The sequence below is a fragment of the Myxocyprinus asiaticus genome, chromosome 3, assembly GCF_019703515.2.
Source record: "Myxocyprinus asiaticus isolate MX2 ecotype Aquarium Trade chromosome 3, UBuf_Myxa_2, whole genome shotgun sequence".
Classification (NCBI taxonomy): domain Eukaryota; kingdom Metazoa; phylum Chordata; class Actinopteri; order Cypriniformes; family Catostomidae; genus Myxocyprinus; species Myxocyprinus asiaticus.
In genome coordinates, this window is record NC_059346.1 from 26,271,060 (window position 1) to 26,294,658 (window position 23,599).

The following is a 23,599-nucleotide window of genomic DNA, read 5'->3' on the forward strand; positions in this document are numbered from 1 at the left end:
TTGTAGAATTTTGAGGAAAATAATGAATTTAATCCATTTTGGAATAAGGCTGTAACATAACAAAATGTGGAAAAAGTGAAGCGCTGTGAATACTTTCCGGATGCACTGTATTGTCATTTGGGTGTACTACTGAAATGTTGTAGGTTGTGCATCTATTTAGACTCAATAAGTGCTTATGTGTAGCTAAATATGTTTTTGGCAGCCAGTTGCATCTCATGAAATTTCAGTGTGAAAGTAATGAATCTTGTTCTAGATTTGTTCTGATTTGTTGCATTTTCTCTTTTGATGTATGAAAAATAAAACATCAAATTATATTTTATTCTCTCTTGAAAATATTTAGAAAATTTGACACTATCTGTGCATTTTGTAGATCCATTTGTAATAGATATAAGTGCCGAGTCTCTAATGACCCGAATATGAAAATGTTTTTGGTGAAATTCCCATGCATTTAAGGGTAAAAAAAAAACCACTAGCATGAAATGAAGACTATGGTTATATCAGGATTTATTTTTCATGGTGCTTGGTGGACATTCATGAGCGCCACCATGTTGAGATCAAATAACCAGCCGAATTTACCCACTTTATCTCAGTAATCGCCTATAATTAAATGCTTTCTTTTGCAGAATAAATTAATCATGGTTGCATTTCTACAAGTGCATCAGTAATTTGTTTGGTCTTGCTGCTGCACCTATGCTGCTAGGTGTCAGTGAACAGATATCTTATTGTGCACCTTTAATATAATTATTTTTATAATTTTTTAGCTAACTTCTTGACTTCATTTTGTCTTTCAACAGAATTTCTCTAATTTATTCGGCCAGCCGCTGGTATGCCTGCTGTCTCCGACAGTATATCCGAAGAGCATGCAAGGTCTCCTTTTATGATTCTCTGTTGGTTTAGCATTACATCATTATTAGTATACTTTAAACTCTCTGCTTTGTGTTTTGTTTAGTTTCCTTTAGATTTTTGTTTAAAGTACGATTATTTATTATCAAATTGATTATCTATTTGTATATTTATTTATTTTCTTATGTTCTTTGCTCACTTGCAGACCAGTCTCAGCGTGGGAGTCTGTTTACTCTCTTCCTCTACAACCCCCTCATGGGCTTCCTGTCTGTCTGTGGACTGACCAGCATGCGCTATGGATTGTGGGAAAAGGCCCAGGAACACCTGCGGAAGCTTTTCCATGACATTGGCCAGATGATCACCAGTTCTCGAGTCGTAGGTAATGCCAATATGCATCGCCAACCCAAGAGAAACACTCTTGTCTTGTCATTTTTTTCACTTTTGTATGCTTCTATGAATTTTTACATAAAACTCTGAAGAGACTGGTCAGACCAATGGACAGATAAATAGCTCACTGTCTTTTTTCCTTCTGTTGGCTGTGTTTCAGATCAAGCCTACCTGCAGTTTTATGGAGATGAGTTTCTGCGTCTGCTGATGATCCGTTTCGTGTTCTGCTGCATCACGCTCAGATTACACAAGCTTTTCCGGGTGAGCCTGAACAGGATGAACATTATGCATGTTAATACAATAAACACAAATTGTTTAATAATTCATAATGATCAATGACTTATGGTCGTCTTTGTCTCGTAAAGCTGAAACTAATACTATTCTGATGAGATAAAGAAATTCAACAAGGGCCCTTTTGAACTACAACATAACAAATAATTGATTTAAAGGGATAGTTCACCCAAAAATTTTAATTCTCTCATCATTTACTCACCCTCATGCCATCCCAGGTGTGTATGGCTTTCTTTGTTCATCAGAACACATTTGAAGAATAATATCTTAGCTCAGTAGGTCCTTAAAATGCAAGTGTTGGTGATACAACCTTTGAGCTCCAAAAAGAATAGATGGTCAGCATAAACGTCATCTATACGACTCCACTAGTTAAATTATTGTCTTCTAAAGCGAAACGATCGCTTTTGCTGCAATAAAGATCAATATTTAACTATAAACCATCGCTTCCGGTCAGCAGCAGTACGTGCGTGTGACGTAATCGCGTTGGCATGTTCACGTGAGAACAGGCACGTGCTACACACCCGGAAGAGCGGCACTGTTTACAACTGAGTAGGAGGAACAATTAAAATTTTCATATACTGTAGTATCCATATAGTAACCATGGTTTTACTAGAGTAATATTGTAGTAACCATGACTGCATGAACCATAGTTAATTTTGTGGTTACTATGGTTTTTCTACTAATACCACGGTTAAATTAGGGTTACTGTCACTGATCTATAATATAGATACAGTATTAGATACAGTATAAAGATCAGTGGTTACGGTAGTAAAACATGGTTATTTTTTAGTAAGGTTGACCAAAACAGAGGTCTAATAATTTTCCATTTTAGGTGTATAAATGTAGAAAATATGGATTTTAAAAATAATATTTGAAATGACTTGTGCTATCAATCAATTCAAATTTACATTAATTGCCTAATTTGCCATAGATAATCATGATTAATAGTGCTGACATATTTTTCTATATATACTTCATTTCCTGTCAAAATGCAAACAAAGGCTTCCACAGTATAAAGATAGAAATGCACTAAAATAGCACTAATTCAAGTAACCATTAAATCTTTTGCAATGATCTATGAGGGAGTTTGACTAATTAAAAGAACTAGTCCTCCGTAGCTTTCATATTCATTGCAATGCGCAATAAATCTCTTAAACTTTCATCCTCCAGACTGTGTTGTGAAGTGTCCGTCAGTGTAATGACTCTGAGTGGACATATTGCAAAGGTTCTGCCCTTTTCCAACAAGTGTTTATACTGGTTTATCCTGTATTAACAATAAATGCGTTAATCGCAATTAAGAAAAATTAACGCTTAAAATATTTATATTAATCTCAAGCTTTAACTTTGACAGCTCTACAAAATACAAATTTTATGTCAAGAATTTGCACAAAAAAAAAAAAAAAATCTATTTAATAGAGGTATCGGTATTGGTATCGCCGATATTGGCCTTGATAGTACTTTGTATCGGATCGAAAAGAAAATAATTGGTATTGCCCATCCCTAGTATATGGGTTTGGAACAACATAAGTGTGAGAAAATGACAGCATTTTAATTTTTTGATTGATCTATCCCTTTAAATTTAACTTTTTTATTTAGAAAGTTTTGAGAAGTGTCGATGTCATACTAAACTTTAAACACCAAAACCTTTCAGTTAAGAAAGTAAACATTTTCAAGAGAATATAATGGCAAATAGAGATCACATGCAGCAATTTAAGTAAAAGTTCTGGATGTTTTTGGGGAAATGTTGCATTCATTATTTTGTCATGAAGCTGTCCTTTATGTTGAATGGGGTTGCTATTTCTGTGTGTATTACAGGAAACAAGGAGTTTTCCAGAATCGTACCCTCCGCTGCCTAAACAGGAGATGATGGAGAGCAGCCTACTACAGAAACATGTACTCGAGCTGGCAGCCATGTTGGATGTGCAAAATCTCTTCTGTGATGGCATGTTGGATAACTATTGACCACTTGGTGGCACCATGCCAACTTGCAGACACACACACACACACACACACACACACACACACACACACACACACACACACACACACACACACAGAGAGGCTCATGCGTCGCATACACAAATTGTAGGTAGTTTCTTCTGAATAAACTTGCTGGTTCTTAAACCTTTAAACATTTAGATCTGGATAGTTTAATAACTATTCATGGGAAATGTCTCATCTTTGTGGGCAGATATTTACAGTTTGTCAAGTTCACATCTATTTCTAGATTTTAAGGAACTACACGCACCCAGATGTAAGCATAGCTCCCGACATACAGGAGAACACATTGATTAAAGTCATGCATGAACTGTATGGTTATATGCTCGTTCAGACCTGTTGAGGGCAGCTATCGCAGTTTCTGAAGGTGTTTAGAAAGCACAAAATAACAAGAGTTATTAAGGCCAATAACAGATTGAGAGAGGAAAAAACTGGGGAAATATTTTTTATGTTAGTTGACATAAAAATAGTGAGATTCAAAAGTTTTAAGATGAGTCTAAGGCTCTGGCAAAACACATTTTGGAGAAGGAAGCTTCTCAACACATTTGCCTCTTCAAGGTTTACACAACTTTTACATCGGGAGCATGCTGCATGTTTGCATATATTTGCTCCGATGTTCTGATGTTTAAAAAAAAAAAAAAGTTTTGCCTTTTTGTTTGTTTTTGTTAATTGAAATTTACGTTTTTTTCCGTCTTAGACAAATTTCTGTGGACTTGAGCTTGGGCTTTTGAAGGAGGTTCACTGTGCTGTGCCTCTTTTTTGTTATTTCAGTCATCAGCTAACTGATCCTTAATTAATTGCTATGCTGCAAACTGGATCTCCGTTTTAATCAACAGTTTTTTCAGAAGAGATTCTTTTTTAGCATGCCTCAGAAGTGTGGTAAGCCCATACTTGCATAGCTGATGTAAAAACCTAATGTCTAATTCCATGTGTGCAGTGGACACGATAAGCCAACGAAGTTCTCTTTTAATAAGGTCACAGAGACGTACAGGCTAATATTCCTGTAAATAGGTAAAACAAAAAAAGAAAAAAAGTGTGTGTGTGTGTGTATATATATATATATATATATATATATATATATATATATATATATATATATATATATAAATATATACAGTATGTGTATAGTTAAATAAGAAGTTAATGTGATGCAGAGACGCGTGTCTGTCTGGGTTTTTTATCGTGGCAGATCTGTGAAAAGATAACCCTCTGCATGTGACAGGGGCAGTGTTCTTTTGTCTAATCTGTGAACCGACCATGCCACTGTCTCAACTGTGTGCAATCCCTGCTATTTTACAAAAGTGCAGTCAGCTGACATTCCAAGGATCACTGGCAAAAGAGAGTCTGGTGGAACCGCTGTGTCCCTCCTTCACAATCCATCTGTCTAAAGGACAAGTACACTGCGACAGTCTAATACGAAGTGATGTGGTCAGTGTTTCGTTTGTTTCATTCCGTCATGATGATATTGATAATTATGATGATAACGGTTACAATAATAGCCTTGCACTTTACTTGCACTATTTAATTTTCTGATGTTATTTATTGTGCTGTTGGAAAGAGGCATGTCTGATCATTCCATTATGTCACACTTGATTGAGAGTGGCAAGTAACTCATTCCTTTCTTTATACTTAAAAATGGCACACATTCAGGCTTTGATCCTTGATGAGACAGTGATTTTTCAAAGTTTACCAACTATCCGACTCCCTGAACTACAAGTTTGATCATGGCCAGGAAAATGGGACCAAAATATTCTTGCATGTGAGAGCACAAGGTCCCATAAACTATTCTCTTCTGTAGTCCAGCAACTCAATCCTTGTCATTGAATCATGCTTTTATTTTTGCACGTTTGCAAGTCTTGTCCGAAACATTGCTTGTGACACAAAGATCACTTCTTCCACTAACTTATTTTTAGAATAATCCCATTTCAATAAAAAAGTGAGACGTTTGCTTATGTTTGCTGAACAAATCACTGCCAAACAAAATCAACTTACACATGGAAATTCCACTGCCCAAATTATGCAGACAGGCACAAATTGTTTCATGGCCTTTTTTACTATGCCTTTTTAGTTCACCAAAAGGAGAAGGGCTGGATAGAGACGAGGAGAGAAACAGATGGTGGATGTCCCATCTAGTTTTTTTTTTTTTACCTTGACTGGTTGGCTGTCAAATGTTTTTGCCTTTCTTTTATTTCACTTGTAAGTATGGTTGTATAAGTGGGTTTATTTAGTTGATTAACCTTCCCAAATTCATATACATTAGCCTTGTAAATTCTTGCTGATACTGACCCTTTATAGTGCTGTATTCACTCTACACCATTAAGCTGAGAGCACAGGGGTGAATACAGACTATAAGCACTTATGCATGAAATATACCGCAACAAAAAATCTACCAACCTAAAATTTAGGGGAAATTGCAATGCCCTTTTTTGATATATAAACATAATTTTAATTGTTTTGTTACCAAGACAATAATCAATTGGCCACAAGACATTTCTGTAAAGATGTAAATGCATTGGTGGCCATTATTTGAAGGAACAGAAAGAAAATAAACTTGTTTTCTATTATAAACATAGTTTGTGAGGCCAGATCTAAGGTGTAGTACGGGGATTTCTACCAGTTCCTACTGTTGTGGGAGGGAACATTTTCAAGAGATGTAATGGTCAGAATACTCTTTCTTTATAAGTTAAGGGGTTCTAGAGTTGCTAGTTGAACATACTTGCATTGTCATGTGTTTTTAATCACTTAACTGTTTTGTCTTATCTGTTGCCAAATTATATTTGATGTTTGTTGTTAAATGCAGAAAAAAAAAGAACAAGGAAAAAAATGTGATACCAAAACATGCAAGCTTTTTGTTTCTAAGAATGCTATTTAAGAACATTAAAAAAAGTGTTTTGCTTAACTTGTCGTCATTCAAATTCACTTTATCCACTTTGAGTAATGTGCCCTAACAGCACTTCGATACAGAGGCCAAGTGTCAAAGAAATGATCCCCAATGCATCAAAATTCCAGACTCTTAACTGTAACCTCAACCAATTTTACAGATGTATACATCACATGAAAAAACTATTTGACATTTATAGATGAGCTGTCATTATAGATAAATATGGCTCCTGGTCTTCATTCTGCCCTGCAGTGAGATTAGAGGTCTATTTCCCTGGAATAATATCCCAGGGGCACTGGTCTTCCCATGATAGAAGTTATCAGTGGCACATCCTTCAAAGTATTTTGAAGACCCTTTTATCAGCATTTCCTGATATCTTAATTAACCTGCCCTTCCTGCTTCTGTAGGTCACCACTCAGACAGAGCTGTCAAACAGGTGTGAAACATCTCTGTGGTACAGTATTTAAAAACATTATTATAGAGCTGTCAAGGTAAACAGAGCTATATTCGTACTCTGTTTTCATTTTGATTTCATGTTATTTATGCAAACACTGAGAGACTGACGACATAAAAGAGATCCATTTAATTTATTGTAGCAGGCACTTTACAAACATCCCCACTCTGACCTTTTGGTTCACATCACTGGTTCCATTATTAAATCTCTGCACAAAAAAAAAAAAAAAAAAAAAAAAAAAGTATGGGACCATAGATGTGAAATAAAATATGAAAATAAAACATTGATTAAATCTACATTAAATCTAAAACTCCACAAATCTCATATAGACCGGCTCACTTGTGGTTGCACTCACCTGATCTTAAAATATGCAGAGTCCCGTTTTTACCCATGTACCTCAAGAGCATGTACACTGGGATTGTTTTATCTTCCACAGTATATTTTATCTTGATCATTTTTGTTATTTATTTTTTTACACAAAGCCATGTCTAATTAAGATCTTTTTGGTGCCAGTATATCAATAATTTATGATATATTGGCATGTGAAAACTACTTCAATTTTACACAAGCATATTTTTTTTCAGTCTGAAACAAGTGCTTTGGTGTTTCTCTAATGTTTACGGTTTATAGTTTTGTTTTCTTCATCAAGACACAGATCTCCTGATCTCTTCATTCTGATAATAAGCAAACCAGCCTCATGTCCTTAGTGTCTCTTGGCAACATTGTTTTCAAGTCTGGTCGGGTAGTCATACGGTCTTCCTAGCTGTCATAACTCGAACAATAGAGCCTAGTCCTCCAATGGCAAATGCCTGTAATAAAGACAGAAAGAGACAAATAAATTACATTTGATCATTTTTATTCATTAATCGCCTTCCAAAAATGTATTAAATAGCTTACAGAATTGGATATTAAATGTGATTGAAAATAATATAACATTTCCAGAAAATGTTTAAACTGGATCACTGTTTATTGACTTTAAACTAATGCCTCTTTAACCTTGTGCAACCCCGCATACACATGCTTGGACGTTATTTTTCGCTATAGGGCTGGGCAATATGTCTTAAATTATATCTTGATATTTTTCAGCCTATTGAAGATATTCGATATACATCTCGATAATTATGCATTTTCTCTAAAATGGCTCAAAAGTTGTTTTTTTTATCAGTGGAACCATCATTTCATCCAAACAGTCATTGTAGCCAAGTAGATTAAATATTTTAGACATTAAATAAAAATCTTACTAGTTTTTCAGTAAATAAACACAAGGGAGAATGAAATTCAATAATTTTCATTGATATGCACTTTATATTTCATACACAATGATACATAGTAGCTTAATAAAAAGCATTATTTACCTTCAAATGTTTTTACTGTGCAAAGCTACTTTACTGACTTATTTTTGAAACCCCAGTTGAACATTGCATAATACTAAATTATTACTGTGGAACATGTCAGGTTGATTATTATAATATAATTCTGAATTATCTTTATTATTCTGATTATTAGATTAGTGTTATCTAAAAGTAATATATTTCTGTTCTGTTTACTTCACCTTCACCTGGAAGCTTTTATTTTGACACCGAAATTACTGTCGTTTACTTCAACTTTTATTGTAACACAGAAAAGGTAATGCGTATTTGACAGTTTACAATGTTTTGCATTTCCTGAAATGCTGTAATTTCCTCCTTTTCTGTTATTATATGCCACGTAAGTAGATTTATATAATAACTTGTAACTGTTACTAATGTTTGGAATTGCGTGAATGCTTGAACCTGTATTACTCTGATTTCACAATGCAAGTGAACTGATCTGAAAGAGCCGCCATGCGCGTGCACACAGTCACTGGTTTGTTCAGAATCGCACACAGACCATGTTTATCTGTCTTTAAATCACAGCCTTTTGTGGATTAATAACATGTGACTAACTCACCATTTTTATGTTATTTTGTTTAATTGTTCAACCCCGAATTTGTCTACAGATGTGCTCTTTACGAAACTTAATGGCCAAATGAAAGCACATTAAAATCATTGCGATATTCATGATATTGGTCAATTTTACATTGTCAGCAAAATTATCTCAATTATATTGTTAATATTTGATATATAGCTGAAGTTAGAAGTTTACATACACTTAGGTTGAAGTCATTAAAACTCATCCACTCCACAGATTTAATATTAGCAAACTAATGTTTTGGCAAGTCATTTAGGACTTTGTACATGATACAAGTAATTTTCCCAACAATTGTTTAACAGACATATTGTTTCACTTTTAATTGACTATATCACAATTCCAGTGGGTCAGAAGTTTACATACACTAAGTTAACTGTGCCTTTAAGCAGCTTGAAAAATTCCAGAAAATGATGTCAAGCCTTTAGACAATTAGCCAGTTAACTTCTGATAGGAGGTGTACTGAATTGGAGGTGTACCTGTGGATGTATTTTAAGGCCTACCTTCAAACTCAGTGCCTCTTTGCTTGACATCATGGGAAAATCAAAAATCAGCCAAAACCTCAGGAAAAAAAATTGTGGATCTCCACAATCTGATTCATCCTTGGGAGCAATTTTCAAATGCCTGAAGGTACCACATTCATCTGTACAAACAATAGTACGTAAGTATAAACACCATGGTACCACGCAGCCATGATACCACTCAGGAAGGAGACGCATTCTGTCTCATAGAGATTAACGTAGTTTGGTGCGAAAAGTGCAAATCAATCGCAGAACAACAGTAAAGGACCTTGTGAAGATGCTGGAGGAAACAGGTTGACAAGAATCTATATTCACAGTAAAACAAGTTCTATATCGACATAACCTGAAAGGCTGCTCAGCAAGGAAGAAGCCACTGCTCCTAGCCAGACTACAGTTTACAAGTGCACATGGTCACAAAGATCTTACTTTTTGGAGAAACCTCCTCTGGTCTAATGAAACAAAAATTGAACTATTTGGCCATACTGACCATCGTTATGTTTGGAGGAAAAAGGGTGAGTCTTGCAAGCCAAAGAACACCATCCCAACCGTGAAGCATGGGGGTGGCAGCAACATGTTGTGGGGGTGCTTTGCTGCAGGAGGGACTGGTGCACTTCACAAAATAGATGGCATCATGAGGAAGGAAAATTATGTGGATATATTAAAGCAACATCTCAAGATATCAGCCAGGAAATTAAAGCTTGGTCGCAAATGGGTCTTTCAAATGGACAATGACCCCAAGCATGCCTCCAAAGTTGTGGCAAAATGGCTTAAGGACAACAAAGTCAAGGTATTGGAGTGGCCATCACAAAGCCCTGACCTCAATCTGATAGAAAATTTGTGGGCAGAACTGAAAAAGCCTGTGCGAGCAAGGAGGCCTACAAACCTGACTCAGTTACACCAGTTCTGTCTGGAGGAATGGGCCAAAATTCCAGCAACTTACTGTGGGAAGCTTGTGGAAGGCTACCCAAAATGTCTGACCCAAGTTATACAATTTAAAGGCAATGCTACCAAATATTAACAAAGTGTATGTAAACTTCTGACCCACTGGGAATGTGATTAAATAAAAGCTGAAATAAATAATTCTCTCTACTATTATTCTGACATTTCACATTCTAAAAATAATGTAGTGATCCTAACTGACTTAAGACAGATTTATTGCGAAACGCCATGCTGATAAACACAATGTACACTAATGTGTACATTAACGCATCTTTTCCTTAGAAATCCTATTTTTACTGTGCATTATCAAGCTGAGATTCAATGGGTTCTTCCAAAAGCTTAAAAATGTTGCTTTCAGAGTATTTTTGTGGAGTTAGGATGAAAATAAGGTGCATTTCGAACTGTTCTGAGACCAGTGCAGACAGACAGCACACTGGATTTTAAGTCATTCACTGAATAGGGAGCATCATATAGCACTCTATGCAGCTAAGTGCATTCAATCCAAACTTCCTATCAAATGTTCAGTTTCAGGCTGCAGATGATGTTTGGACCACTCAACATATTTGGCAGACATGGGACAATAGTAATCAGTACATAGATTCAGAATTTATAATGTATAATTTGTTTTAACATGGCTAGCAGAGATTGGATGATGCAGGTCATTACTTTGAATCAGAAATAATTATGCTAATTTATCATGTAATGTCTGTAACGTCTCAAAAGCATGACTAACCCTCCTGGAAACGATTTGATAAAAAAAAAAAAATATTTATAATTTCTATAGCTTGGTATTATTGCAAATTTCACAATTTAGTCCCACTGTCCACATGTGTTGCCATCAATTCTTTTTTTTTATTTTTTTTTTATTAGGTGCTACTAGTTACAATTCAAAAAGGGAAATGCACACAGCAGCCACGCTCGGGTCTCAGTTAGTTTAAAAGGTGCACTTAGCTATTTTTTTATTATGGACTTATTCTGACACCAAGCAGCATTTACTCTATGCGTGAAAGTGCCCAATAATAGTGTTCGGCTGGTCATGTGATCTCAACATGGCGGCCCCCATGAGGCAGCCCACCTCCATGTGGAACAAAACAGCTTTTATTTGGCTTCTAATGTGACTGTAGTCACCATCTCATGTGAGTGTACATGGTTAACATCTTTTTCAAAATTACTATTCATTTCTTTAGGGGTAAAACTTTGATAACGGGGAAGATGACTGAGGGGGCATACCTTTTCATGCCACTGCAGCAATATGGCACTGCTATTTTCTGTGGGCCTCTCAAAACCTTTGTAGATGTACTTCATGAGAAGATCGACTCCATTCTTGTCAAGAGATTTAACAGCAGATTCTATATCACTGCTCCTAAAGGATGTCAGCACCCTCAATACCACAGTCTGTGCTCTTTCCTGAGAGAGAGAGACAGATGGGAAATATGAAGTATTAAGGTTTACAGCATTTCTAGCAATTGTGCAGTCTGTGGTCAGTACCGTTAATGCTGGGTTCTTGCTGTTGATTGGAGGGTTCCTAAGAGCGATGTGAAGGGCTGACATCATGTCCCCTGTGCATTATAGCTAGTTAAGGATCATGTCAATAGTTTATCAGCTCCTAAACTTATAAGCATATACCACTTTAACATACCTCAGTTTTAAACTTAACATGAAATGACACTAGGAAGAATGCAATTTTCCAAAGATGCTTTGTCAAACACACACACGAGCTGAATGCGTGGCATTAAACCAAGACCTAGACACTTGGGTAGACGAGGATGAATTTCTCAAAGATTCTAACAGATGAGAATAAGCTCTCAGGAATCCGATTGATTGATCATTCTGTATGCTACGGTTGATTGTTATTGCATTTAGAACTTTCACACACTTTGAAAGACACTATTTTACAACAGGATGAGACACGCCAATCCCCAGTTTAATGTTACCGTCCCAGTTCGTTGTATAACAAGTATTAGTTTGAAAATGCAAATTAGGTGTTGGATATGTTAGCCCAAACTTAAGTGGAACATTCCCAATATAGCTTAAAAAAGGACACCCAGGGACAAGAAGTAGGGAATATTCTGGAACACAAGGGCATGTGTTGAGAAGATAACTGTCTTGAGACTGTTTGATCTGTTTAGCTTTAATATTAAGGACTTCTATTTTTATATTTAGGTCATAGCATCTGAAATTGTAATACTTGGAATAGAAGTTGACAGGAACTTGCTGAACCAGGTACCACGAGTGATCAGAGAGGAAGTAAAAAGCCCAATGCAAATCAGAGGTCTAAGGCACAATATGGGGACTAAGGTCGGTCTCAAATATGGAAACTGACGGCACAAGAAATTGTGTGGAATCTAAAATGTTTGTTGTTGTAATGTCATACTTCCAGGTTTAATGTATAGTTTGATTTTTCAACCCCATTATCCACTACTTTTTTAATCGTTTAAGGAGTAGTTCACCCAAAATGAAAAATTTCCCATCATTTGCTCACTTTCATGCTATCCCAGATGTGTATTATTTTCTTTTATCTGCTGAACACAAAGATTTTTAGAAGAATATTTCAGCTCTGTACTGTAGGTCTATACAATGCAACTGAATGGTGACTAAACCTTTATAGCTCCAAAAACTACAAAAAAGGCAGCACAAAAGTAATCCATAAGACTCCAGTGGTTAAATCTATGTCTTCATAAGTGATATAATAGGTATGGGTGAGAAAATAACTATATATATTACAAACCTCCACTTTCACTTTTTCACATTCTGAAAGTGAAAGTGTAGATTTATACTAAAAAAGATTGAAAAATGTATCCGTTTCTCACCCATAGTTATTGCATTGCTTCAGAACACATATTTCAAATAGAAAACCCAAACTCACCAGGTGACAGAAACACTATTTATAAACACTATTTATATGACAAAATCCCCCACATACAGGTGCATCTCAATAAATTAGAATGTCGTGGAAAAGTTCATTTATTTCAGTAATTCAACTCAAATTGTGAAACTCGTGTATTAAATAAATTCAATGCACACAGACTGAAGTAGTTTAAGTCTTTGGTTCTTTTAATTGTGATGATTTTGGCTCACATTTAACAAAAACCCACCAATTCACTATCTCAAAAAATTAGAATACATCATAAGACCAATAAAAAAAAACATTTTTAGTGAATTGTTGGCCTTCTGGAAAGTATGTTCATTTACTGTATATGTACTCAATACTTGGTAGGGGCTCCTTTTGCTTTAATTACTGCCTCAATTCGGAGTGGCATGGAGGTGATCAGTTTGTGACACTGCTGAGGTGGTATGGAAGCCCAGGTTTCTTTGACAGTGGCCTTCAGCTCATCTGCATTTTTTGGTCTCTTGTTTCTCATTTTCCTCTTGACAATACACCATAGATTCTCTATGGGGTTCAGGTCTCGTGAGTTTGCTGGCCAGTCAAGCACACCAACACCATGGTCATTTAACCAACTTTTGGTGCTTTTGGCAGTGTGGGCAGGTGCCAAATTCTGCTGGAAAATGAAATCAGCATCTTTAAAAAGCTGGTCAGCAGAAGGAAGCATGAAGTGCTCCAAAATGTCTTGGTAAATGGGTGCAGTGACTTTGGTTTTCAAAAAACACAATGGACCAACACCAGCAGATGACATTGCACCCCAAGTCATCACAGACTGTGGAAACTTAACACTGGACTTCAAGCAACTTGGGCTATGAGCTTCTCCACCCTTCCTCCAGACTCTAGGACCTTGGTTTCCAAATGAAATACAAAACTTGCTCTCATCTGAAAAGAGGACTTCGGACCACTGGGCAACAGTCCAGTTCTTCTTCTCCTTAGCCCAGGTAAGACGCCTCTGACGTTGTCTGTGGTTCAGGAGTGGCTTAACAAGAGGAATACGACAACTGTAGCCAAATTCCTTGACATGTCTGTGTGTGGTGGCTCTTGATGCCTTGACCCCAGCCTCAGTCCATTCCTTGTGAAGTTCACCCAAATTCTTGAATCGATTTTGCTTGACAATCATAAGGCTGCGGTTCTCTCGGTTGGTTGTGCATCTTTTTCTTCCACACTTTTTCCTTCCACTCAACTTTCTGTTAACATGCTTGGATACAGCACTCTGTGAACAGCCAGCTTCTTTGGCAATGAATGTTGTGGCTTACCCTCCTTGTGAAGGGTGTCAATTATTGTCTTCTGGACAACTGTCAGATCAGCAGTCTTCCCCATGATTGTGTAGCCTAGTGAACCAAACTGAGAGACCATTTTGAAGGCTCAGGAAAAATTTGCAGGTGTTTTGAGTTGATTAGCTGATTGGCATGTCACCATATTCTAATTTTTTGAGATAGTGAATTGGTGGGTTTTTGTTAAATGTGAGCCAAAATCATCACAATTAAAAGAACCAAAGACTTAAACTACTTCAGTCTGTGTGCATTGAATTTATTTAATACACGAGTTTCACAATTTGAGTTGAATTACTGAAATAAATGAACTTTTACATGACATTCTAATTTATTGAGATGCACCTGTACATTTAATCCAGGAAACAATTACTACAGTTACAGCACAATCCACCAGTCACAGAAACGCACCATGGTGGGTGCATGCACAGGTATATAACAATAGTAAAACTTAGTCAGTAGAGATGAAGGCATCGGGATTTCTCTGAATTGAACCTCCGCAGGACATGTTCTTTCCATTCATTTGTGCATTTCTTTGTCAGGTCTTTCTCAAAAGCAAATTTTATCAAGTGGGCCTTCCTTGAGTGCAACATGCTTCTCAGCGAAAAGAGAAAATCCGCTTCAAGTTTGAGAAAGAATTCTCGCACACTGCAGATGAGGCTCCTAGTGTCAATGCATGTTTAAAAGCAGTCACAACTGATGGCATTGTCATCAATGTTTTCCCAGAGTTTATTAAAATTTTTGCGATTGTCCATGTTTTATCATGGAGTATCCATTTCTGTGCAAAGAAATCTCTCAGCAACAGTGTATTCGCTATCAACAAGCTCCAAACCTGTAAAGTCCAGCAGTGGTTTTAGTTTGGTTCCGTCCAGAAAACACTCACTAGCAGGGTCCAGGGCAGCGAGAGCCAGAATGAGTTTGCTGTTGCAGTCTCCGAACCGTGCAGCCATTTCCCCGCTCACAGCATTAACCGCGCTGAAATACAGTCGACGAAGTTCAGTCTCGTCACTGTGTTCATGTTGTCCTACTGTTCCCTCAACAGTGTAAAGTTCTTACTCATCGTGCGTTGTCTTTTGATCGGTCTGGTTTCGGTTGGGACCAGATCACAGCTAATTCTCCAAAGCTCAATGAACTCTTCCTCTGATCAAAGTTTTTTGACACAATCAGCTGCGCAATTCACAAACGGCTGAGTAAATCTATGTTTTCCTCTTGAAGCATTTTGTTTGCTGGGTCAAGAAGTTTCAGTATCTTATGTACCATTCCTGCAATAAAGCTGAAGTTAGGCTGTCACTGATCGCATCAGTCCCATAGCCTCAACACAAGTGTCTGTTCCATGAGCACGTTCATTACTTGGCTCCATCAACAATGAACGTATATCTCCGAAGGACTTAATAATAACAGAAACTGTGGCTAGATGGCCTGTCCACCGATGATCCAAGAGACGTTTTAGCTTCTCGCCCTTGTAATGGACTGCTTTCATGGGCTTTCTGAAGAACTTGTAAAGTAAATCATAAACACTGAAAAAGTCTTGGATAGTCCTTTCAGTCGAAAAGGCATGGACAACCACTAGATGTAGTTTGTGATTAAAATTGTAAGGAATGTTTCGTCCCAGTCTGTCCTGTAAACGTTTCTGCACACCTCAGTGTTTTCCCAACATAACTGCTGCCCCATCATACACCTGGCTGAGAATTTTGTCAGTGTTAAGGCTGGCCTTTGTAAGCTCTGCAATTATCATTTTGGCATCAACATGAGCTGTGGTGGCGACAGATACAAGCTGTTCTTTAACATCAAAGTTGTGATCAACAAAACGAATCACAAAGCTGACATTCTCGGTCCCCGCTGGGTCTCGGGTTCCATCAACTTCGACTGTATAAAATGCATCTCCTACTTCTCTGTCCATTTCTTCTGTAACTAAAGTGCTCACTATTTCAATTACCTGATTCTGGACTTCATGGCTAGTATAAGTTGCATTACGGGGGATTGTTTTCTCTGCTTTTTCTGGGTATACTCAAAGAGGGATAAAAACATCCCACTGCCACCATCCGACATGCTACTAAATTAATCCTGGTCTCCTCTAAGTGGAAGCTGATTTGCACAGAGAAACTTGATCTTATCAATTATACTTGAGAGGTAATAGCAATTATGTTGAAGCTGATGTGTTTAAAAGCATAGATATCTCCAAACCTTTCAATGCGCTGTACTCCTTGTCCATCCACAACGCCACGCATGAAGTGTGCTATTTTGACCTAGCGTGCTTTTCCAGTCCTTTGTCCGTTCCCAAAGCATGTTTCCAGTCCCGAAATCCCCTGGTCGTGAAAGTTGGATCGGAGTCCGCACCTGTGTGAAATTTTCTACAGGCGAAGCAAAACAGGGCATAGGCTTTCACGGAGTACTCCAGCCAATTTCTCCCCTTAAACCAGTTGCTAGAAAATGACCTCTTCTTTCCCAAAAATAAAGTCACTGGATACTTTGCTAAAATGACCTGACATGGTGTATCTGAGCCGAGGTCATCTGGAGCTGCTCCTTTCTCTTCATAAGGGCCACTAGCATGTGTAGCGCTTGTTGATGGTGATGATTCCGAGGCCGAGCATGTCGAGCAGCTAACATTAGCATTGTGACAGCCAGCTACCTCGCTGCTGGACATACCTACTTCAATGACTGTTTTAAACAAAAGAACACAAATGAAACAGTGCTTTCCCTCCACACTCTCACGCTTTTATGAGCTCAGTGATGACTGACCGATACATTGTTTGACCCATGATGTGTTTGTTTTTAAATGTCATAATTAAGCACAAAACCACATTAAATACAAAACATTTAATAATAACATTAAAAGACATCAATATTTCATTTGTGGGCCTGGGCCATTTTTAATGGATTTGTTAGTGTTAATTAAAATCACACATAGCATCCCCTATCTCAGGTTGAGAATATTACAGGCTTTAATTTACGTTAAATCCACATTTGTATAGTTTGATGGCTTTCAGTTCACAGCTACCAAACCCCTCAAAACCCAGCAAATAAATGAATGATATATCCAAGAAAATCACTCTGTTGACTCCAAATATGAGGAATGAAAGTGTATTAAATGGCAAAAAAACAATTTCAAAGAATTACAAATATTATCATCAAGATCTTCTAATTAGAAATATAACAATCTCCTCAGCATAATACATTTACTACAGACCAAAAAGCAGTCTAGTATTGAATTTTATTCAGATAGGTCATTTACCTCTCATGGTATATGATAAATGTATTGATGGGATTGTGTGCCCCCTTTTTCCTACTCCCTTCAAAGCATCCATTCAACACAGAATAACAATAACAATATGCATCAAAATAACAAAAATAACAAGTAATTATTTAAGCCGAGGGAGCTTGCCTGCTTCATGTGTTGTTCTGAAGCAAAAAGTAACAAATAAATAAAAAAATCTAGACTGTCATCCGCTCAACCGCTTTGCTTCGGTCGTGTATACTCATGCGATACACCAAAAGCGAAGCGCTACCTGAATTGATTTGCACCGCTGGCTCATGCAAATCAATGGCTTTCTCACGCTGCGCTCGTCTGTTGACTATACCACAGTCTCATCACACTTTAATAGTGTTTAGCTTCCCATTCAGCTCATAAAAACATGCTGTGTGATCATGAGGAAAATTACATCAAGAGTTAGATTTGCATGCAGGTACCCCTCCAGCATTGGCACATGTGCCATAGGTTGTGGTCCCCTGTGCTAGAGCTTAATCTCAACCTTTTAGCTAACTTTAACAGAATAGTCACTTGGCTGCAACACCTCATCGAAAAACTAGATGAATTTAAGGTTGGGGATATTTCACAGCGGAGCAGGGCACCATGGAAATGATAAGCAAATACAATGGTCAAAGAGACAATAATATCATTGTGTACCATACACAGACCTCCACCTAAACAAGGAAACGAGAATGACAATATGACAATCAAATATTGTGGCACATATGGATAAACAACCCTCCTTTCCTCCAGGTTTAATATGTATAACAAATACATTTGTCTGCTTCAACTGTTCATTACAATGAGAGAATACTAAATGCACATCCCAAACCTAATTCGAAAACTGTGACAGAATAATCTGAACTGTCAGACGACTACTGTTATTCTCTGTAGCACAAATACTCGAGAAAAGTATCTTACATTACATTCGTACAACAATTTGTTTCAGTCCTCGAATTTAATTGGACAAGTGGCATGCCAAGAGCACTGATATTTATTCCAATAGCACTAGGAAGCTTTACTATTTGTATCACTCCGCTTCTAAAGCCCAAAGTACACTTCTGTCAGAGGCAAATGCTGAGTGTCCAGGTACAGGACGCATGACACAAATCTTATCATTAGCAGTGAGCTTGAACACTGAATGCGCGCAGCCCCATTTTTCGAACTGCGCGTTCATTGACGCACAGTATGCGCATGCGCCTGGAATTATTTGCACTAATTAGTGGGTCCACAAGGTGGCAACACTTAGATTTGAGCCGTTGCTGCCGCGAAGAAGTGCTAGATGATGTAGTCGCCTGTAAACATTGGGAGACAAAAGTAAAACAACAACAATGGATGTGCACGTTAAGAGCACATGTGTGAAGAGATCAAAAAACACCTGAATTTGTATAACTCGAGTCTGAAAGACTATAAAAGACATCTTTATAGGTCAAGCGACTCCTGTAGAAAAGTAGCAGTCGTAGCGTGCATGCACCAACCATCTGTGTATGCACCCAGTTATATGGAGTACACTTTGACAGACTCGCAATCGACTGCACGATGACGCTGAGCGTTTGCGTCAAAATCAAAGTATAGTTTGGGCTTAAGTGTTTGTGGCTTTCCAAATACCAGAGGGAATTTTTGATTCATGGTTAATTTTTATTTCATTCACCGATTTGTTCACCGACCATTTCTGGAGATTACACATTAACACAAGTAGGTGGCATCAAATTAACCTCTTTTATGTTACAAAGAACACCGTCAAAAGCAAATAGAACACACTATAATCAAAGATGCCGTCTACACTAGACGCACAAAAGTGAACATTTTAAAAATATGACGTGCGACACATATAGTGTAGACAGCATCGATTATAATGTGTTCCATTTGCTTTTGACGTGACGCTCGTGTCCAGTGTGTAGATAGGATGTTAGTCAATCACTGACTCAACTGATCCATTATAAAAGCAGAGTCGTTCACCACCGAAACAATGGTAGTGAACGTGAATGTTTCGTTCACTTAAAGAATTGTTTTAAAAAAACTGATTTGTTTAGGAACAAAACACCACTAGTTTGGATGGCTTCTTTTAAAACAATTTTCGCTGGCGGAAAAGAAATACACAAACTGGCCGATTTTTGTCTGATTTAATATAAAAGTATAAAAGCAATACCACACTCGCAATCTTGCTGTTGTTTCGTATATCAGCACGGCTGTAATTACCTGTAGCACGAACAACAGCACTCTCGCGCGTGATCGAATAAAGATAAATAATAAGACAGAAACACGTGTTGATATGCGATAAAAGCTTGATTAATATTTAAAATGCATGCCACTTTAAATAAGGTAAAATACTATTCAACAAGTCCTAAAACCAGTTGCGGCAACAGGTATTTATAGATCCCACATTGTTGTTTTGTCCACAAGTGTTGCTTGCAAATTAACCTACCTCCACTATACACAGTTCTTTGCTATATAATTTGGCTCTAAGGAAAGTACAATGTAAATACAGTGTTAACTGTAAATCGTCACTGAAGCCTTAAAGCAACATAAATTAACTGTTAATCATCACGTCATGATCTAGTCTCGTATTGAACCGTGCGCGCTCATGACACACTGGTACACGTTCATGTCTCATCCCCTGTCAACGTTCATGCGGGGGTTTGTTTTGATCTCATATTAAAGGATATTGCCTGATAAGGTTATCGATCTCGACAGCATCGGGTCCTTGCTGATCGGCTGCCTCGTCGTGATCGTCCACGAATTTGTTCTCGTCGAATTCATCAATGTCCACCTTTCTGAAGCGCGAAGATAGCGTGTTCTTGGCCATTTGGAGCCACAGTGTCACCTCACTCACACAGTGGTCCCGTCTCCCTGTTACAGTGTCAGTAACAGAGTCAGTGGTCTGACGTGAGAGTTCAGTCTCCAGTTATAGTCGGTGCCTCATTGAATACATCCAAAGATGGACGACTCGACAACCAATGTCGGTGGTGTACAATGTTATATGTTGCTTCCACACGCCACCACATGAGTTGTTTTAGTATCTCTTCTTCTTCTTCTTCGTTGGGGTTTTATGGTAGTTGGTATCCGGATTGTTGCTTTACTGCCACCTTCTGTTCCTCATTTACGTAGAGTCCATTTATTTAAAGTCGCTTGTCCAGTCTTTTTTAGAAAATGAAATAGACACTTCCTCCCTTGTTTACTGTCTGCACATTCAAGCATACTTTTAATATTGTCCTCTATCCATACTATTTCCCATAATTGTATTATCATTCCTTGTCCGTCTTGACTGAATTTCTCACATGACGTAAGAATATGTTCAACTGTCTCATATTCTCCTGACACTGAGTGCACAGTCCTGTTGGATGTTTTCCCATGATGTGAAGTGTACCATTAAGGTTGCTATGTCCCATTCTTAGCCTGCTTATTATTACTTGCTCTCTCCAATTCACTTCTCTATTTCTTACATACCTACTCTACTTTGTATTGAGTATAAATGTCTCCCTTTTACTGCATTATCCCACTGTTGCAGCCATTTTTGATTTTGATAACTTAATATCAATTTCAACATTTTCTTTTTTGACTGCTTTTTTTGCCAATTTGTCTGCTTTTTCATTGCCCTGGATACCTGAATGGGCTGGGACCCACATGAATGAGACTTTTTCCCCCTGTCTAGTTATTCTTCAGTAGCTAAACAAGAATCATAGAGCAGATCCTGATGGTTTCTGGCTGTGTCTGATTTGATGCTTACAAGAGCAGCTAAAGAATTCTCCCCTTTATAGAATATAAAATTTGTTACCCCTGGATTTTTCAATCCACTCAACTGCCATCAATATGGCAAATAATTCAACAGCATAGACATTTAGATAGTCAGACATTCTTTTATTAAGATCCACTTGGAAACTAGGCACATTAACTCCTGATCCTGTAGCATTTGTTTCTAAATCTTTTGATCCATCTTTGAAAATCTGAATATTGTCCTTGTATTTACAGTCCCTATACCTATAGTACTCTTCTATAATATCAGAAGTCTTGCTATTTTGTCTAATCTTCAGTAATTCCATATCTACTTTTGGAGACTCCAGCACCCATACTGGTTTAATGGGCCATATAATAGTTTCTCTATCATATATTCTTTATCATATATTCCCACATATTTTGCTATTTGATCTCCTGTCCACACAAAGCTTTCTCTATGCATCCTCTCCTTCTCCCAACATGTTTGCAACACCTTTTTTTGTTGGGTGGTAGTATCTACTTTTTCCTTATTAGTTACTGCTGTTTCATTTCCCTCAATCAGCACTGGATAACTCCAATCCTTTCTGTCCCCTCCCAACCTTTTTATCATTCTCCACACCTCTCCTACCGGAGTTTCATTTCCAATTGTGTCACAATATTCTTCCCAGCATGTTCTTTTTGCATGTCTTATTGTCCGCCTTACTACTGCCTGTGCTTGTTTATATTGGATCATATTTTGGAAATTATGAGTTCTTTTCACCAGTTTAAATGCCCTGTTTCTGTTCCTCACTGCTTCCTTGCACTTATCATCCCACCACAGCATTATCTTTTTCTTTATATTTCCTTTGCTTTTAGGGATAGCTTCTATTGCAGCCAACCTTATTCCCTCCTTAATTTTATCTAGTGCTTCTATATTCTTTTCATTATTAATCTGGTTTAAGTAGATATTACTTATTTCCTGAAATTCCTCCCAATTAGCTCTCAAATTTCCATTTCCCACCCATGCTTCCTGTGGTCAAGGGAATTTCAATGTTTATCTTACACCATATTGGATAATGGTCACTTCCTATAGTTCCTTCATGATACACTGACCAATTGCATGTTGCTTCCATGCTGCTTGAAACAAATGTAAGATCCAGAACTGATTCTTTTCATGTATAAACATCTACTCTTGTACTACGTCCATCATTTAAACACACTAAGTTCATCTCATCTAATATTTCTTCTATTACCTGACCATTAGAGTCTGTTCTTTCACTTCCCCATAAATTATTGTTCCCATTAAAATCACCACACCACACAACATTACCATTGCTCTGTCCTTCTATTTCCTTACCTCTATCTTTTGCATGGATTATAATAATTTATAATTACCAACTCTTTCCTTTTAGCCCACACTTTTACTACCACATATTCTTGTTCACTTCCTACACCTATTACTCTATATGATATCCTTGTTTTATAAAAGTGGCACATCCTCCTTCTCCTCCCTCCTTTCTATCTCGTCTTACTGCCACATAACCATATAACACATAATCTAAATGTGGCTTTAGCCAGGTCTCTTGAATGCATACAACATCTGGCTTTTCTTTTCTATTATCTATAAATTGTTTAAAATCTTGTCCATTTGCAATCAGGCTTCTTGCATTCCATTGTAATATTAACACTATTAATATTAACAACCTACATTTGATGACTCTTGGCATGACTGCATTCTTAGTTCATCATTTATCTCTTTCTATTTTAATCCTACCATATTCAAATGATGTTCAGCTGCTTTCACAATAATCTGAATCCTTTCCATTTTTGACTTGATCTCATAAATTGCATTTATCACCCCTGCTATAAATGTCACCAACTTCTTTTCCATCCATGTTTTCTTCTTATCTTGCAGCTCTTTCACCATCCTTTGTTCTTTAGTAACTCCTCCATCCTTATTTTGTTTTTCCTGTCCTACCATTTTAACTGCCTCAGCATATTATATTTTTTCCTTTATTCTTATTTGTTGCACCTCCACCTCCTTTTTCAACACTTCACATCCCCAATATGCAACACTGTGATTTCCTCCACAGTTGCAGCATTTTGGTTTCAGTCCCTCTCCACACTTCCCATAATCATGTTCCCCTCCACATCTAGCACATCTTCTTTCTCCCTTGCATACCTTAGCTACATGACCAAATTCCTGGCAATTAAAACGTCTCATGGGTTTTAGAAACTATTCT

General features: G+C 37.3%; 2 protein-coding genes across 9 annotated transcripts in view; one reads left to right on the forward strand and one right to left on the reverse strand.

The window, feature by feature from the left end:
- LOC127422146 (protein SCAI-like) overlaps nucleotides 1-6,418 on the forward strand; it is a 48,932-nt gene extending 42,514 nt beyond the window's left edge. For all 8 annotated transcript variants that reach the window (XM_051665505.1, XM_051665515.1, XM_051665519.1 and 5 more), the window contains 4 exons: nucleotides 795-867; nucleotides 1,049-1,222; nucleotides 1,391-1,491; nucleotides 3,337-6,418. In XM_051665505.1, coding sequence (XP_051521465.1) covers nucleotides 795-867; nucleotides 1,049-1,222; nucleotides 1,391-1,491; nucleotides 3,337-3,483 — 495 coding nt within the window. In that variant the 3' untranslated portion in view covers nucleotides 3,484-6,418. The remainder of the gene's footprint in view (nucleotides 1-794; nucleotides 868-1,048; nucleotides 1,223-1,390; nucleotides 1,492-3,336) is intronic.
- A 553-nt stretch (nucleotides 6,419-6,971) lies between these two features.
- Nucleotides 6,972-20,714, reverse strand: LOC127422405 (actin-related protein 2/3 complex subunit 5-like protein). Its single transcript, XM_051665899.1, has 4 exons — nucleotides 20,329-20,714; nucleotides 11,750-11,821; nucleotides 11,492-11,668; nucleotides 6,972-7,663 (listed from the first exon to the last, which is right to left on the reverse strand). The coding sequence occupies exons 1-4, from the start codon at nucleotides 20,467-20,469 to the stop codon at nucleotides 7,601-7,603; spliced, it is 453 nt and encodes a 150-aa protein (XP_051521859.1). The 5' UTR covers nucleotides 20,470-20,714; the 3' UTR covers nucleotides 6,972-7,600.
- Nucleotides 20,715-23,599: the final 2,885 nt, after the last annotated feature.